General features: G+C 45.3%; 1 protein-coding gene across 8 annotated transcripts in view; it reads right to left on the reverse strand.

Moving 5' to 3' along the window:
- RCCD1 (RCC1 domain containing 1) overlaps positions 1–8,392 on the reverse strand; it is a 41,324-nt gene extending 32,932 nt beyond the window's left edge. For 4 of the 8 annotated variants that reach the window (XM_068110309.2, XM_068110307.2, XM_078774365.1 and 1 more), the window contains exons 1-3: positions 8,141–8,335; positions 3,273–3,494; positions 761–916 (exon numbers count right to left, since the gene is read on the reverse strand). In XM_068110309.2, coding sequence (XP_067966410.2) covers positions 761–916; positions 3,273–3,494; positions 8,141–8,285 — 523 coding nt within the window. In that variant the 5' untranslated portion in view covers positions 8,286–8,335. Of the gene's footprint in view, positions 1–756; positions 917–3,272; positions 3,495–8,140 lie in introns of all 8 variants that reach the window. The other 4 variants (XM_068110308.2, XM_078774366.1, XM_078774364.1 and 1 more) reach the window with 2 other exon arrangements.
- Positions 8,393–17,061: the final 8,669 nt, after the last annotated feature.

Below are 17,061 nucleotides of genomic sequence, written 5' to 3' on the forward strand. Positions count from 1 at the left end.
TACTCTACTTCTTTAACAACCCCAAATCATCTCACCTTCTTGAAGGGGTTGGTCAAGGGGGAGGCTTTGGACCAGCTCTGACATTTAACTCGAGGTGAATTGAGCAGTAATTTGGGATTCGTTCAGGGTGCTGATAATAAGTCGCCCCATCTTTGCGAAAGACACGATGGAAAATTTAACCTCCACAAGATAATGCCAGCAGATGAATCACCAGCTTAGCATGCATCCGAAGGATGGAACACCTTGTGTATGCAATACCTTATTCGCAAAGCACCAATATGACAGTTTATAGTTGGGCTGAGACTCAAACCTGGATTAGCCAGTTCAAGGAGAAGGAGAAGTATGCTAGTTCTGCACCGCCATCCTGTCAGACCAACGGACCCAACCTATAGGATGTAAATCTAAGATCTTTCCATTGTGCTCAGATATGCTTAACAGGCCAATCCACAGTGATCTAATGGAAGATCAATACTAAAGGGAGACCCATACCTTCATCTCGTGAAATTCTTCAGCAAAATATGTAAAAAGAAAAATTAAAAAGCCACAACAAAACAAAACATTGCAAAAGTATACTTATGTTCTTCTGCAAGTGAAATATGTATGTACAAGCTCTTCCATAAGACTTAGGTATGCACGTACATTACACAACACACAGCACTCGGTTGCATTTTACAAAAGCGATACAAAGAGACCAAAAACACAGAAATGGAAGTACAGCTGGACATAGTCAAAGATGTAGAAGTACAAAGGTCAAACCTGCCAGAGCCCCATGTCCAAACTTGTCCAGTAAATGATAACAGTACAGCATGTTCACGTCCTAAAGCCAGACGCCACACCTGTACACCCTCCGGAAGACTCAGCTCACGGAAGAACGGTGGATGCAATTCCACATAACCACCGGGAACCAAAGGCAAGGCTGTTTCAGTCAAAAGAAGGTTGCAAAAATCAGTGTTAATGCACCGCAAATTAGAAATTGATGCCGAAAGCATTTTCAATCGATCATGATCGATAGGCCCAAACTGCAGGACTCGATACTTCAAGCAAGTTACTCAAAGATGCACGCACCTTTAAAAGGCAATGTGCATTGACATTTTTCATTGCACGAATCAAACCGGACCACTATCTGCAGCCATTCTGGAGTTATAGATTTGCTGCACAGCCATTTTAAAGACCAATCAAATCTTCATGATGATTTATAGATCTTCCGGTTGAAAAACATCACATCACCTCACATCTGCCTGGAGGTCAAATTATATTTACGAATTTTCTCCAAATGTCCTGTTCATCATGTTTCACACTCCAAAAAGCAGACAGAAGGATGTAGCTCCGGCCCTGTGTTTTGTAATTATAGTTCATGCCCAGTGTTTAATGTGCTGCAAGTCCTATGTTCATTCAAATGTCATCCTACAACCCGTTAAAGTTAGAAACAATTTATTTTATACAGTCGAACCGGTGGTAATGATCACCTGTTCATCATGACCACTTTTGGTCAATCACTTCCATTTCCCCTCCAAGGGAAATACAACAAGGAGCTGGGAAATATACCAAGACCTTTTGGGTGGTATGAGGAATAGATATGTGTAATATGAAAGTTAAATATTTAACTGTTTTTGAAACATCTCGTACACAAGCCAAGTTACCGAGATGGTTGCCATGGCAACATAATTCAGCCAATCACAGCAGTGATCTAACCAGGTTGAGATAATGTCAGTAGGAATAGATATCTGCAATATGAAAGCTAAATGTTCAACGTTTTTTGAAATATAGTGTAAACAAAAATACATCGACGGATAATCGGTTGGTTGGTTGGTTGGACGGAGCTCATTTTAATGTCCACTGTCTCTGACCTTGGCGGAGTAGAGGACAACAATAGGTATACTGATTCTTTACCCAGCAAGCACCTGATAGCGTAATCAGTGACCACAAATATCAATCCTTTGATATCAACATTACCTGTCACCAATGACCACTATTCCAGGCAGCGTTTATGGTCACTTTTTAAAACAATGGTCGAGTGTCATCAACAATGGAACAGTAAGGCTTGAGACGAGGTTGAGCCATTGTTTGGTGCAAAGAGTTCTAAGTCATCCATGTAAAGTAAATGGGTCACCTTTTTTGTCTTTGTACATTCTATTATTTGATGTTAGGGTGTATTCATGTCCTTGCTCATTCATGAGGTTGCTCAATGAGTCCAGGACCAGGCAAAACAGGAGGGGTGAAAGGCTGCCTCCCTATAAGATCCTCTACGTATCTTCACTCTTGGTATTTCGATCTTTCCTTCCGAGTGCTGTAATATCAATGTGGTATTCCAAAACTCCATTGCTTTCTCTATCAGTTTGATTATTTGGGGGTTAGGGTATTGTATCATCATCAGGTTAGGGTTAGGTTAGGTTAGGTTAGGGTATCGTTAGGGTATTGTACAATTGTATGGATTGTATCATCCATGAATGTGGGACACTATCAAAGGTTTTTTTTGTAAAAATCCATGCTGTGGATGATTTTGTTCTTCTTGTATTGCAATTTTCGAGTATGGCCTTGTTTAGTAGGAGTTGGTCTATTGTTCCATAGCATACTCTTTTACATCCCTTCAATTCTGCCTCTAGGCCTCCTCCTTGTGGTAGGTGATGGTATATCATTTCTGCGATTTCCGTCATGAGTTTGTACAATGTACATTGTTGGCAGACAGGTTATTGGTCTATACTTGAGGTAGTTGTGTCTCTTCAGACTTTTGGATGAGGAAGTTGTGACCTATTGTGAGCCACTCATTCAAGGTCTGCTCCCCTTGGATAAGTTTGTTGAACGCTCGAGCGTTGTGATTGTGGAGAGCATCTAATTGCTTTAACCAGATGTTTGGAATTCCATCTGGGCCTGCACTTTTAAAGTGTGTTTGTGTGCGTCTGCATGTGTGCTATCCCCTGCTGCCGCTCACTTGTATTAATAGGAATGGTACGAACTCGACACCTCGCATCCACAGATATTTTTCGTATTTTTTGAGTCCGACTTGCATCACGGAACACAGAAATTATGGTTAACCAAAATGAAGTTACCAGTTTCATTTAAATGCTGAAATTTATGTTTAAAATACTTTTTTGAATTACAGATTTTGCACTAGCAATGACATGTAAAAGGTGCCCCAGTTTATTGAAGCAAGTCAGTGAAAACGCACACAGCACATGTGCAAAAGGCCTCATTAGTATTCATACATCATTTTGAAAGTCCCATATTGAACTAGTAAATAAATAATTTTGTTAAAAATCAAAATGAAAGATTACCTTTGGCATCCTCATCAGTTAAAGCAGCCCCCTGCCAGGCTGGAACAGCTGGACCATCATGGAAAAGGTCAGGCCACGCCCAGACCTGCAGGCCTTCCGAGCTGGCCAGTAGCACAAAGTCTTCACCACAAACGAATGCTTGGATATCATTCCCACCACGTAACACTCGCAAATGGCTGCTTTTCGAGCACACAAACCCCTTTGCCCACAGGTGACCCTTTCCTGGTGAGAGCAAAGGCAGTGGTCATACATAGATATTTCAGCATTTTGGAGTTTCAATATTAATACAATATCAAGATTATCAACTCATTCATGAAATTACACACGACCTCCAATACATTGTCACATATAATAAACAGACATGCAGTTACACATCAATAACATGTGTTTTTTGTTAAACGTTTATTAGCTGATATAATGTCTTCATCTTTAGCATAATCAAAATGCAGACATCTATCTATAATTCCAGTAATCTCTGTACGTTTGTTTGTCTGTGACCGCTGTTTCTCGACAACCACGGGTCCGATATACTTTTAACTTGCCAGGTATATTGCTGGGGACCCGAGGATGTGCCTTTTCAAGGTTTCATATTAATCGGACAATTACTTACCGAGCTATGTCCAAAAAACGATTCAACCAATCAGAGAGCAGCGAACTATCGCGTGTGCCGAACGTGGCGGACACACTCTGCCTCGGATGGCACATTTGAGAGCGTATTCATTTATTTCACGTTTGCAAACTATGTTGGCGTTAAACTATGTTTTAAAACTAATAAAAACGAATTTGCGATTCATTCGCTTTCCTGCGCGTTTGTGCACGCGATGGCGATTTCTTTACCAAACTCCGGAAGCCGTTCGCTTTGGACCAAACCATTTCATGTAAATAGAGGGGGGGGATTGTCACCGTACTCGCAAGCCGTTCGCTTTGGACCAAACCATTTCATGTAAATAGAGGGGGGGGATATAATTTTAGATATAGATATAGTACGGGCAATGCCCTAGTAATAATAATAATGATAATTCATTTATTTTGTATAGCGCTTTTCCAGAAGCCCAAAGGCGCCAAAGATGCGCCCTCAGCTTGGAGAGAGAAGGACGCCACCTCCGAGCGCTGCAATACCTCCCCGCATCTCTGGACCGGACCGTGTTTGATTCTGCCCCTGAGCCAAGGTGCACCTTGTGCTATCGACTGCCTGTCCTTCCCTGCCATCAATCCCTGTGTAAGTCAGTCTTGTTCCGTTTGTCTGTGGTCTGTCTGGGCTGGATAAGATTGTGTTTAAGTGCCTATCTCTTCTGTGCTTTACCTCATTACCTTGTAATCTACCCCCTTTTCTCCACCACCAATTATATCCTCCTCCGGAGGTCTTGAGAACTGTACCCCTTGTGTCGTTTCATTTATCCCAGTCGTTGTGTCCTTTCCAAATCATTGATTTAGCATAGCGCGAATATGCCACTGTATTAAACAACAAAATGACAGAAAGAACGAAATAAAAAGATTCAAATTTACCCAGTTGAAGTACTTCAGAAAATATGCGAAGGAAATAAACACCCAGGAGAGATTGCTCTGCAACTGTGCCCAATTGTTACAACTGTGGCAACTGTGGACTTCAGCACCCTGCTCCACATTTTCAGGCAGTCAGAAAAATAAATAAATAAATTTTAAAAACCAAAGAAGCAAGAGGATATTAGTAATTCGAATAAAGCAACTTTTTAAAGTGATACAAATAAAAATAAGAAAAAAAAAAAAAAAAAAAAAAAAAAATAGTAATTAAATAAACGAAAAATAAAAAGGAGAGAGCAAAGTGTGAGGAAAGGGAAAGAGGAAAGAAAAGAGGAAAAGGAGGAGGGATAGATAGATAAGTAACAAGAAATAAAGTAAAATAAAATTTGGGGATCGGAGGGGAGGGGGGTCAAAGCGGATCAGATATCAAAAATATTGTAAGACGGGAGGTCAATGTGAATGAAAAATGCTTGTAGATTCCATTGGGAGCGTCAATGTGTCAATCCTTTAAGCATGCCCTCGGAATCACCTCGACCTTGCTCTTTGCACATGAACCGTCCATGGTGCTGAAAGGGATAAAGATACTGGAGACTGCCCTGTGGCTGAATGAACGTCTGGAAAGATTGAAGTGTGGAGCAACCAGCTTGGAGAGGTTTGCGCTATTGGTTCGTGCATCAAGCAAATGCTGATGGAAGCCATTGCCGAGTCTTTGCCCGGTTTCCCCGAAGCAGAATTTCTTGCAGAGAGTGCATGTGATTTCGTAGATTGCATTCGTGGAGGTGCAGTTAAGGTGGCCCATGGCTTAATACTGCTTCTTGGTGCCGAGAGCAAAGTGTGATTTTCTTGATGAAAGGGCAGGTATTACATCGACTCTGTGAACACTTGAACGTGACTGGTGGGAGGTCAGAAGACAATGGTCTTTTAACCAGAAATTTTCTCAAATTTCAGTTCAGCTTGAAGAAGATGAACTTTGGTTGTGAGAAAATTGAGGCGGTTTCAGGATCATTCAGTAAAAGCTTGAGGATCCTCTGGATGATGTTCTTGACTCGAAGGTTGATGGGAGGTCGGTCAATGTGAACAGGATCCTTTCTTTGTTTCTTTTCTCAGGTTGTGAAGTCGTCTGTTTGTCGGTGTTGCGGGAACGCTCTAGCGCACCGGCTACAGTGGAGGGTGGAAAGACAGACTCAATGAAGAACCTGCACATCTCATTTGATTTGAATCTTAAGTCGGAATCGTCACTTCACAGATGACGAATCCTGAGGAAATGGGGAAATGGAATTGAGCTTTTGATGTGGGAGGGGTGGGAGGATGGATATAGAAGGTAGTTGTGTGAATCCGTCAATTTGTAAGAGACAGTGAAGGCAAGCCCTGTCTGACTGAAATATGAATATCGAGAAAGGTGACAAAGGTAATCAAAATCTCCCATGTGAAATTGAGGGCACGGAGGAAGGAATTCACAAAGTCGATAAACTGTTCAGGATACTCTTTGCTAGTACAGGATACAGCATGGATGCAATAGTCTATGTCGTGGCCATAAAACCCCTTGGGTGGGACCATCAAACTGTTCTTCTTCGTTTGTATGCAGCACAAGGCTGCGGAGTAGCATCATTGGCTGCACCGCTGATGCAATGCCCTCTGCTGGTTAGAGGAGGAATTTGTAATTAGTACCGGGTGCTGGTGATAGCTCGCCAACTCTTCGTGAAGGACATCATGGTATCTTTAACGTCCACCAATGAATGCTGGGACGTCCATCTGAGGGACGGCACATACATTGATGAACACCCTGCCTGTGAAACACCAGGATGACCGTTTTATATCTGGGCATGGGCCGAGATTCAAACCCAGGTTATACAGCTTAGAGGTGACTATCTGTCCCTGTAGGTCATCCTGTCAGCCCCATCAAACTCGTCAAAAATTTGCTTATCAACAAAACTGACAAAAAAAATTGCATAGCTAATTTTGGGACCAAGCAAAAAGATTTGGTCTCCTATTTTTATGAGACTTATTATTATTATTTCCACCAATTTTTGTGGAAGCTGTAGCGTCGGCACTGTTGCTCCGAACAAGTTGAAACTTTCCAGGAATGTTGGGGCAAATGGGAATTTATACCATCTTTTTTCCCAAATGTTGATTTTCCAATCACCATGGCAACCAGATTGGATTTAAGCGAAAACTTGAAATATCTTCGCCGAAACCGCAAATGCTATCGATTCAATAAGTCTCAGTTTATGATATAATCTACCAATGGTGCAAAAAAGTGGTTTGAGATGAAGTCATCAGCCACGTAGTTTAGCCGCCATATTGGATTAAAGGTGAATACATTTTTAAAATCTTCTTCATAAGCTTTCAACCTATTTCTGTGAAACTTGGCACATATGATCGAGTACCCCTGGGGAATATATACATTGTTACCGTTTGTCTGTCTATCCGTTTGTGAACAAAATATCTCAAAAAGTTGTGGATGGATTCGGATAAAATTTCGCAGTGATGTAACGTATGTGACAGGGATGAAATGATTAGATTTTGGTGAAGATGCGGATTCGGATCCGGCTACTAGAATGTTTTAAGTGATTCTTCACCATTGGGAGATAGGGCCAAAAACGATACATAGCAGGATAGCTCAAAAAGTTATGGACGGATTTGGACGAAACTTGGTGGACCAGTTGGGTGTCTGACAAGGACGATTTGATTCGATTTGGGGGAACATCTGAATATGGATTCGGATATGAGAATTATTTAATTTGTAAGTGATTCTTCACCATTGGGAGATTGGGGCAAAAACGATACATAGCGGGATGTCTAAAAAAAGTTATGGATGGATTTGGACGAAACTTGTTGGACAGGTTGTGTGTGTGACAAGGAAGAATTGATTAAATTTTGGTGAAGATCCGGATCCAACTAGTATAATTTTTAAAGTGATCCTTCACCATTGAGTGATATGGCCAACCAGGTGGAGGTGTGCTCCCTACTGAGTGCCGTTCTAGTTTGAAATTGCGTCGTATTGAACAAGGGGCACTTGGGCCCCTGCATCACCGCTCTTTTTTAATTTACATTTATTATTAGTGGCTCCTGGTGTCCGGCTGTACGTATGTACGTATGTACGTACGTATGTACGGCCATTAACATTCAACTAAAACATCTTCTGCTCGCAAACTACCCGACTGATATGGACCAAATTTAGTCTGATACATCAGGACAGGTCTCATGGGGTTGTGCTGCCCATCCAGACGCACTGAGGGGAAAGGGGGGTTTTGTCCCAAATATTAGTAGTAGTACCATATTTCATTCAAAAGTCTTCTCAGAAACCGACACCCTGGATCGTGGATATTCTCCAAAACCAAAGGGAAACAATGATCGGCCAATCTTACGCGTGTGCAGGAGGGTCGCGCCCCAACCCGCGGAGACGCTTCGCAGCGATCCTCGACAGATCGCCTTTGGCCAAACGTGAGCCTCCTCTCTCGGATCGCCCAGCTGACCTAAGCCGCCGTAGCCGCAAGCAAGCCAATCAGTCATGGGGACTCAAGAGATAAACGTGTTGTGGTTCCACTAGCGTTTTAAAAACCGTTCTCAAAAATATTTATTCTCTCTAAATCTTCATGTACACGTTTGACTTTGTAATTAAAACGAGCGAAGAGTAAAAATATTAAATAATGAAAATGCTTTGTTGGCGGACGCAAATACACCGCCAGTGATGGCCCAGCCAGCGACACCGCCGCATTCGAGTTTGAAGACATGGAAGCTGTCTGTATATTGCATACGCATGGAAAAGAGGTGTTACCTTGGTAATAGCGTGAGTTGGGATTGTGAAGTTGCGCGTATGTACGGTACGAATCACGATCGTTAATAGTTTTATATTAACATTACATTTGTAGTATTTCCCCAAAGGAACATGATGAATATTCCCAAGTGGAATATTCCCATTCCTGGGAAAACCACATTTCAAATCTGGCCTCCAAAGCCAGTCGCCGACTGGGCATCCTCCGTCGTGCGAAGTCCTTCCTTGGCACACCTGAGCTCCTCACCACGTACAAGGCTTTCATCCGCAGCTCTATGGAATACTGCTCTCCCCTCTGGTCTGATGCTCCTGCCTCACACCTAGCTCGTCTTCACGCTGTTGAAACCAAAGCGTTCAGAATCATTGGAATCTCCCGCGATGAAGCTAACTCCAAGGGCCTCTCACTCACTCACCGCAGGCAGGTTGGTGGTCTTTCCGTCTTCTACCGACTCCTCTCTGGCCTTGCCCCCCCAGCTCTCTCTGGGCTCTGTCCACCAAATATTCCTACAGGTCGCACAAGATCTGCCTGCAACCCTCTTAGGGTTAAACTGCCAAAATCAAGACTCTCTGCTCACCTTCACTCCTCTTTTCTCCCGCCTCTGGAACAAACTCCCTCACTCTCTTCAATCCCACTCCACCCTCCAGGTCTTTAAAACATCTGTTCACCACCATCTCTTATCTTCCCCCATCCAAAACCTTGATCTTTTCTACCCCCGCTAATTTCACCCCAATTCCACTTTTTTGAAATACCAACTTCTGTCCTGGAAGTCCTTGGTGTCCTTGTGTTTGATACTTCTCCCACACCTTCACGCCCCTTCCCACGCCTCCTCCCCCCAAGCCCTCTCCCTCCCACACATCTCCCTGCTCTCAAATGTTGTGTTTGTGTGCTTCCCCTTCTCTCCCCATCTTGTCTTCCGCTCCCTCTTTTTATATATTTTGTTTGTCTGGTTGATTTGTTTGTGAAGTAAATGTTAACTCTTTCACGAGCCTGATTCAGTATACAAAAAAAAAAAAAAAAAAAAAGTGGGTAGATGCCCACGCATCTCACGATGGAGGGGGGGGGGGGGTCCAAATTGGGGTGAATTAGGTGATAAAGTTGTTTTCCAATTTGACTCGATGGAAATTTGGAGGCTTTGGGGCTTTAATGCCTGATAGTGATAACACGGTTTTATTTGCGCAGTGAAAACGATGTGAACGTTGAGCGGGTCCTGAAGTTGGAAAACGTTCAGTGAAAGGACCTTTAACCCCTTTTAGACCATACATGGGTATAAAAGGGTCTCAAGTGTAAAAAGGGTCTTAAAGAATTAAAAATGTCTCACTCGGATCTAAAGGGTACATTCCAATAGTACCGTAATCAGGGTCTAAACGGTCTGAAGAATCTAAAATGTTGAAATGTTCTTAAAATGTCTAAAAGTCGAAAGATCAACAGAGTTTTCAAGGTGTAACGGAAGGAAGGGGCCTAAATGATATGTTCCAAAAGTAGTTGGGGTTTAACGGATCAAAAGCATGTAAATGGCTAAAGGCGTCGACAAAAAGTTTTTTTTTTGTTTTTTTTGTATACATAATCGAGGCTCGTGAAAGAGCGAACATTTATCACACAAACAAATCAAACAGACAAACAAACAACCAAAGTATATAAAAAGGGAAGCAGTAGACAAGATGGGGAGAGAAGGGGAAGCACATAAACACAACATTTGTGAGGGACATCGGGAATTTGTGGGAGGGAGCGGGCTTGGGGAGAGGCGGCGCGGGGGGGAGGGGGAGGGAGAAGTATAAACACAAGGACACCAAGGACTTCCAGGAAAGAAGTTGGTATTTCAAAAAAGAGGATTTGGGGTGAAATTAGTGGGGGTAGAAAAGATCAAGGTTTTGGATGGGGGAAGATAAGAGATGGTGGTGAACAGCTGTTTTAAAGACCTGGAGGGAGGAGTGGGATTGAAGGGAGTGGGCTAGTTTGTTCCAGAGGCAGGAGAAAAGAGGAATGAAGGAGTGAAGGTGAGCAGAGTCTTGATTTTGGCAGTTTAACCATAAGAGGGTTGCAGGCAGATCTGTGCGACCTGTAGGAATATTTGGGGGACAGAGCCCAGAGAGAGCTGGAGGAGCAAGGCCGGAGATGAGTCAGTAGAAGACAGAAAGACCAGTAACCTGCCTGCGGTAAGTGAGTGAAAGGCCCTCGGAGGTAGCTTCATCACGGGAGATTCCAATGATTCTGAACGCTTTGGTTTCAACAGCATGAAGACGAGCTAGGCGTGAGGCAAGAGCACCAGCCCAGAGGGGAGAGCAGTATTCCATTGAGCTGTGGATGAAAGCCTTGTATGTGGTGAGGAGCTCAGGTGTGACAAGGAAGGACTTCGCACGACGGAAGATGCCCATTCGGCGACTGGCTTTGGAGGCCAGATTTGAAATGTGGTTTTCCCAGGAAAGATCATGGCAGGTAGTGAGACCCAAAAGCTTGAGTGACAGAACTTCTTGGAGAGGATTATTCAGAAAGTAGATGGGAGGGTTGTCCAGTCGGTCTTTGCGGAGAGACATCGTAAGAGTGTGAGATTTGTCAGGATTGAAAGACATGTTCCACTTGTTTGCCCAGTCAGTGATTTTGTCCAGGTCTGCAGAGAGTGAGGAGGCTGCAGACTGCCGATCTGAGGGATGAGGAATGGAGCGGCAGAGAGTGGAATCATCAGCAAAGAGATAGAGAGGATTTTCAAGAAAGTCAGAGAGATCATTGATGAAGACCAGAAAAAGCACGGGGCCCAGAACACTGCCTTGGGGAACTTCAGCCTGAACAGGCAGAGGGGATGAGAGAACCCCATTCAGGGCCACACGTTGACTACGACTAGAGAGGAAGTCCGCCAGCCATGCGTGGAGATTTCCATGGATACCAAACGAGGAGAGTTTGGTGAGCAGAGCGGGGTGCCAGACCGTATCGAAGGCACGTGATATGTCAAGGGAGACAGCTCTGATTTCCTGTTTGGCATTGAGAACCTCCATCCATTGTTGAGACAGCAGAAGCAGCATGTCCAGAGTAGAGTGACCTGGTCTGAAACCAAATTGATGATCAGAGATCAAGCCATTGGAGAAGAGGAAAGATTTCATATCTGAAGCAATGATGGATTCCATGACTTTGCTGATAATTGGGAGAAGGCCGATTGGTCTGTAGTTGCTAGGATCTGTTTTTGCACCTTTTTTGTGTAAAGCGGTGATGTTGGCTGATTTCCAAGCAGATGGCAGTTGACCTTGAGCAAAAGAGAGGGTGAAGAGAACAGAGAGAGGGAGTGAAAGAGCGGAAGAACAGGATTTTAGGACCCGTGGGCTGATGCCGTCAGGTCCAGTTGCTGAATCAGAGTCGAGGGTTGACAGAAACTTTTCCACCTTGTCAGGAGGAAAGGACACAGAGTCCAGGAGCAGCTGGGTACGACTGGGTACGGTGGGTACAGAGAGGGATGGGTTTGGGACACAAGATTTAGAGGCAAACACAGAGTTGAGGCATTCAGCCAGCCTGGTGTTAGCTTAGTGGTTAGGCTGCCGGCTTGGGATCCTAGGATCCTGGGTTCGAATCCCGGTCGATCGCTGAATTAACGCCAGGGGCGTTGACTCAACCTGTCATCCTTCCGAGGTCGGCAAATTGAGTACCAGTTCACTGGTAATTCCCTGTGTGTCGCAAGGGGTGACTAACAGGGTTGGCGGCAGGAAGGGCATTCGGCCATAAAACATTGCTTCAAAAAGGGGCCATGGTGCCCAAAAAAGGCCAACCCCTGCTCTGTGGGGAAAAATGGCCTCTAAAGGTGGTTCTTTTCTTTCTTTCTCCCCCTTTCTTTTCCGTTCTTCAAAGCGAGAGGGCATTAATGACATTAAAAGGTCAAAATTGAATGAAGAGGTTGAATTAAGAGGTATAAATTAAACAACAGCAAAACGTTTTTTTATTGAATTAATAATCTCCTGAGATGAGGGAATCTCATGATATGTGATGGACACAGAAACAAAGATTATTCGTATTTTGAATTAATTAGATAATGATCTCACCACCTGGATGGAAAAAATGGCTCCATTCGTTTTTGTGCATCATCATGAATGGTCATGCCGAGTTTCAAAATTATCCATGGAGCCTCTCGGATGAGTTTGGGGAAAAACCAAAAAATGTTAATGGACCTACTTCCGAAAGATTAAAGTTTCCATTTGTCATTGAAACTTGTAATGCAATGTGAATGGTGCAATAAAAGGTCAAAAACGATTTTCAGGGTTTTCTTTCGATTTTCTAAGGAGTCTAAACTATAAAGTGTGTTGAAAGGTGTAAATGGGTCTTTAGAAGGTCAGTAAGGGGTCTTTAAAGGGTGTGTGGAAGCATCCGTCCAGTACCCAACCATTGGGTGGGAGATGTTCATTATTATCTCATGGTCTCTTCCGCAAAGAGTATGCGAATCATCACCGGCATTTTGACCAAATTCACATTCCTGCCCGAACTATTTCTCAGCAGGCAATGCACTGTTGCCCTGTAAATGGAGTAAACCCACGACTACTTTGTGAATTTTGTGGTAATAGTGTTTTGTAATACTTTCCAAGGGTGTGGTGCTGACCGGGCCGCCGTGGTGCTGACCGGACAAACGTGGCATGGTGCTGACGGGGACGCCTCTAGAGTGTGGCTCGTACCGAGCGATAAAGTTATTGGAGCATGGAATGAAGGTATTGGAAAGGGTGTTGGAGAGGAGGATAAGGAAGAAAGTGAAGATCGACGAAATGCAGTTTGGATTTATGCCAGGAAGAGGAACGACAAACGCACTTTTTATTGTGAGGCAGTTGCAGGAGAAGTACATGGAGAAGAGGAAGATGTTGTTTCTTGGGTTTGTTGATCTGGAGAAAGCATTCGATAGTGTTCCACGCAAAGTATTGACATGGGCAATGAGGAAGTTAGGAATGGAGGAATGGTTGATCAGAGTCGTGATGGCAATGTACAAAAGAGCGCGCACAGCTGTAAGGACGAAGGACGGGAACAGTGGTGAGTTTGAGGTGAAGGTGGGAGTGCATCAGGGGTCGGTACTAAGTCCACTACTATTTGTAGCTGTGATGGAGGTGCTGGCTCAGAACGTAAAGGAGGGTTTACCGTGGGAGTTGTTGTATGCAGATGATCTGGTGTTGATTGCGGAAAGTATGGATGGACTGAAGGAAAAGATGAACAAGTGGAAGGAATGTATGGAGACAAAAGGTCTGAAGTTGAATATCGGAAAGACGAAGGTGATGGCAAGTGGTAAAGCATGTGGCGAGGTGGAAAGAACTGGGAAGTGGCCCTGTGCTGTGTGTCGGAAGGGTGTCGGAGTGAACTCCATTCAATGTACAATGTGCGCTGAGTGGGTTCATCAAAAATGTAGTGGTCTGAGCGGGTCATTAACCAGTGTGGCAGCTCCATTCAAATGTAAAGTGTGCACAGAGGGAGCTGCAGATGGAGGAAATGTTGAGTTGGATCTTGGAGACGGCGTGAAGCTGGAAGGTGTGAAAACATTTTGCTACCTCGGAGACATGCTGAATGGAGAAGGTGGATCAGACTCGGCAACGGTTGCTAGAGTGAGATGTGCATGGAAGAAGTTTCGGGAACTGAGTGGCATGCTGATGATGAGGGGAGTGTCGTTGAAGCTGAAAGGAAAGGTGTGTGCTGCATGTGTGAGAAGTGTGATGATTTATGGGAGCGAGACATGGGTAATGAACGTAGAGCAGAAACAAAGGTTGGAAAGGGTGGAAATGCGAATGGTTCGACCAATGTGCGGAGTATCGTTGAGAGAGAGGAAGACAAATGATGAATTGCGAAAGATGATGGGAATAGAGCCTGTGATTGATGCTGTGAAGAGGAACAGGTTGAGATGGTTTGGTCATGTGTTGAGGAAGGATGAAAGTGACTGGTTGAGAAGAGTGATGGAAATGAATGTAGAAGGAAGTAGAGGACGGGGAAGACCGAGAAAGACTTGGCTAAAGATGGTGGAAGAAGAAATTCGGGCAAGGGGGTTAACAAGGAGAGATGCAGAAAATAGGGCAAGATGGAGAAGATTGTCATGGGGACCACAAGGCTAACCCCCGCTCTAGCAGGGAAAATGGCCTTAAAATGCATGTTGTGTGTGTTGTAGTGTTTTGTAATACTTAGTAATAAATCAGAATAAAATATGTAGGAATTTTACTTGAAATCTGTGCAATGGTGAATTATAAAGTTTGTAACCTATATGACGTTATATTACATACAACAATGGACAATGATTTGAAAGAATGTTGCTGGAGACAAAGTATTCATTTATCATGTTACATTTACTTTTTAAACATACACATATATTTTTATCTCGCCACCAAAGGTGGATGGAGGTCATGTTTTCACCCCTGTCTGTCTGTGAACAAAATATCTCAAAGTTGTGGACGGATTTGGACAAAACTTGGTGGACCAGTTGGGTGTCTGACAAGGAAGAATAGATTCGATTTTGGTGAAGATCCGGATCCGGCTAGTATAATTTTTTAAGTGATTCTTCACCATTGAGTGATATGGCCAACCAGGCGGAGGTATGCTCTCGACTGAGCGCCTTTCTAGTTTAAAAAGTGTTTTTGTTGAAACGTACAATAAGGTTAAATATATGGTTTAAACTCACAGGCACCGATCTGTCTCGGGAATTGATCAACTCACAAACCTGTTTGCAAATTCCATTGCATCATCTGTGACCACATCTGCATTAAGACGATGTATATATAGATGGATACCTCCAGGCTTGCTTGACTCACTCAGTAGGCGATATTGTGCAATCTCTCATCTCGCCAGGGCGAACTTTTGTTTAAACCTGCCCGGGTTGATAGTCATATGCAAACAGATAAAGTGTATGCTGATTATTTACCCCAGCATTCTTTCATCCCTCCCACCGTCGGGTCCATGAGTGAATAAAAGGCCACTCGTGGAGAACTGTTACTCAGAACGGATCATCATGTAATTGGCACTATATTCTAGTTCTCCGTGTACACAAAATAAAGGTATACTTTGTTTGTCTTGTGAGTTGAAGAGAGCCGAGTCTCTTTCTCAGACAGGTGTAAGGGCTCTAAAGGGTCTTTCACCCTCTCCCCACACCCCATTCCTCCCCGTCGCCATGCTGAGGGTGGGTGGAGTTTGCCCATTCAAGCTCGGTCTGAAGGGTCTTAAAAGGGTCTAAGGTTTAAGGGGTGTAAGCAGTCTCAGAAATCTAAGGGGTTGTAGCGGCTGCCGCTGAGTTTTCACAATCGCCTTGCACCTATCAAGGACGCGGAGCGATCACCATGCCGGGCTCGTCCAGGACGCCCAGGCTCGCCCTCAACTTGCCAGGCCGCAGCCAGGACGCTGGGCCACGCCCCCTGGCGCCGGGCCTGGGCAAACCCCCTGGCGGAATAGATATATATTGCTGACTGATAAACGGTTTTTCAGAGTGCCTGAGTGTTTGATTTCATTAAAGCAACTCAGATGAATTCTAGCTTTTTGTCGCGTCCATTCTTCCGATCGACGTGGGAGCCCCGGCTCCTTCATTGGTGACCTATCGACATGGACACGGCAGTCGCCCTTAAACTGCCTACCTTCTGGGAGGCTCACGCGGCGGTTTGGTTCGCACAGGCGGAGTCCCTGTTCGCCCTGCGAGGCATCACGGCCGACGACACCCGCTTCCACCATGTGGTAGCTGCGCTCGGGTCGGTTACCGCGGCCCGCGCCCTGAGCCTCCTCGAAAGCCCGCCAGCCGCTGACAAATACGGCGCGATTAAGAAGCTGCTCCTCGATGCTTTCGCCCTCCCATCGGCGGAACGCGCACGGCGCCTGCTCGATCTGCCTGAGCTCGGCGACACGCGCCCTTCCGAGCGCATGGACTACATGCTTTCACTGCTCGGCGAGCACTCTCCGGCATTCCTGTTCCGGGAGCTGTTCTTCCGTCAGCTGCCTAACCCGGTACGCCTCGCCCTGGCAAGCACGACGATCACAGATCCCCGGGCCCTTGCCAGAGAAGCCGACAAGATCTCCGCCGCAGGACAGCGCATCGTAGCGGCGACATGGGACCCACCGCCGTCCGACGCAACACCCAGGGCGCCCGAGCACCCGGCACGGTCGACGGCCGAACTGCCGACGCCATTGGCGGCCGCTCTACCGAGCCGACCACCTCCGGCACGACGACCGAGGCCTCCACCTGACCAAGCGTGGTGTTACTATCATGCCAGGTTCGGACAGAAGGCCCGGACATGCCGACCCCCGTGCACCTTCGGCAGGCCGGGAAACGGCCGGGCCGGCGTTCATTACCAGCCATGAGCGCCGGCCACACGGGCAACTTACTGTTCATCACGGATAAAGCATCCGGACGGCGCTTCCTGTGCGACACCGGCGCCCAACTGAGCGTCATACCCGCCTCTGACCAGGACAGGCAATCCGCGGTTTGCGGCCCCTCCTTAGTTGCGGCCAACGGATCGACTATCCGCACCTTCGGCCCGCGCAACGTCACCCTCTGCTTCGGCGGCCAACGCTTTGCTTGGACGTTTGTAACCGCCAAC

This window comes from Myxine glutinosa, chromosome 3, assembly GCF_964187855.1.
Source record: "Myxine glutinosa chromosome 3, kmMyxGlut1.1, whole genome shotgun sequence".
In the NCBI taxonomy this organism is placed as follows: domain Eukaryota; kingdom Metazoa; phylum Chordata; class Myxini; order Myxiniformes; family Myxinidae; genus Myxine; species Myxine glutinosa.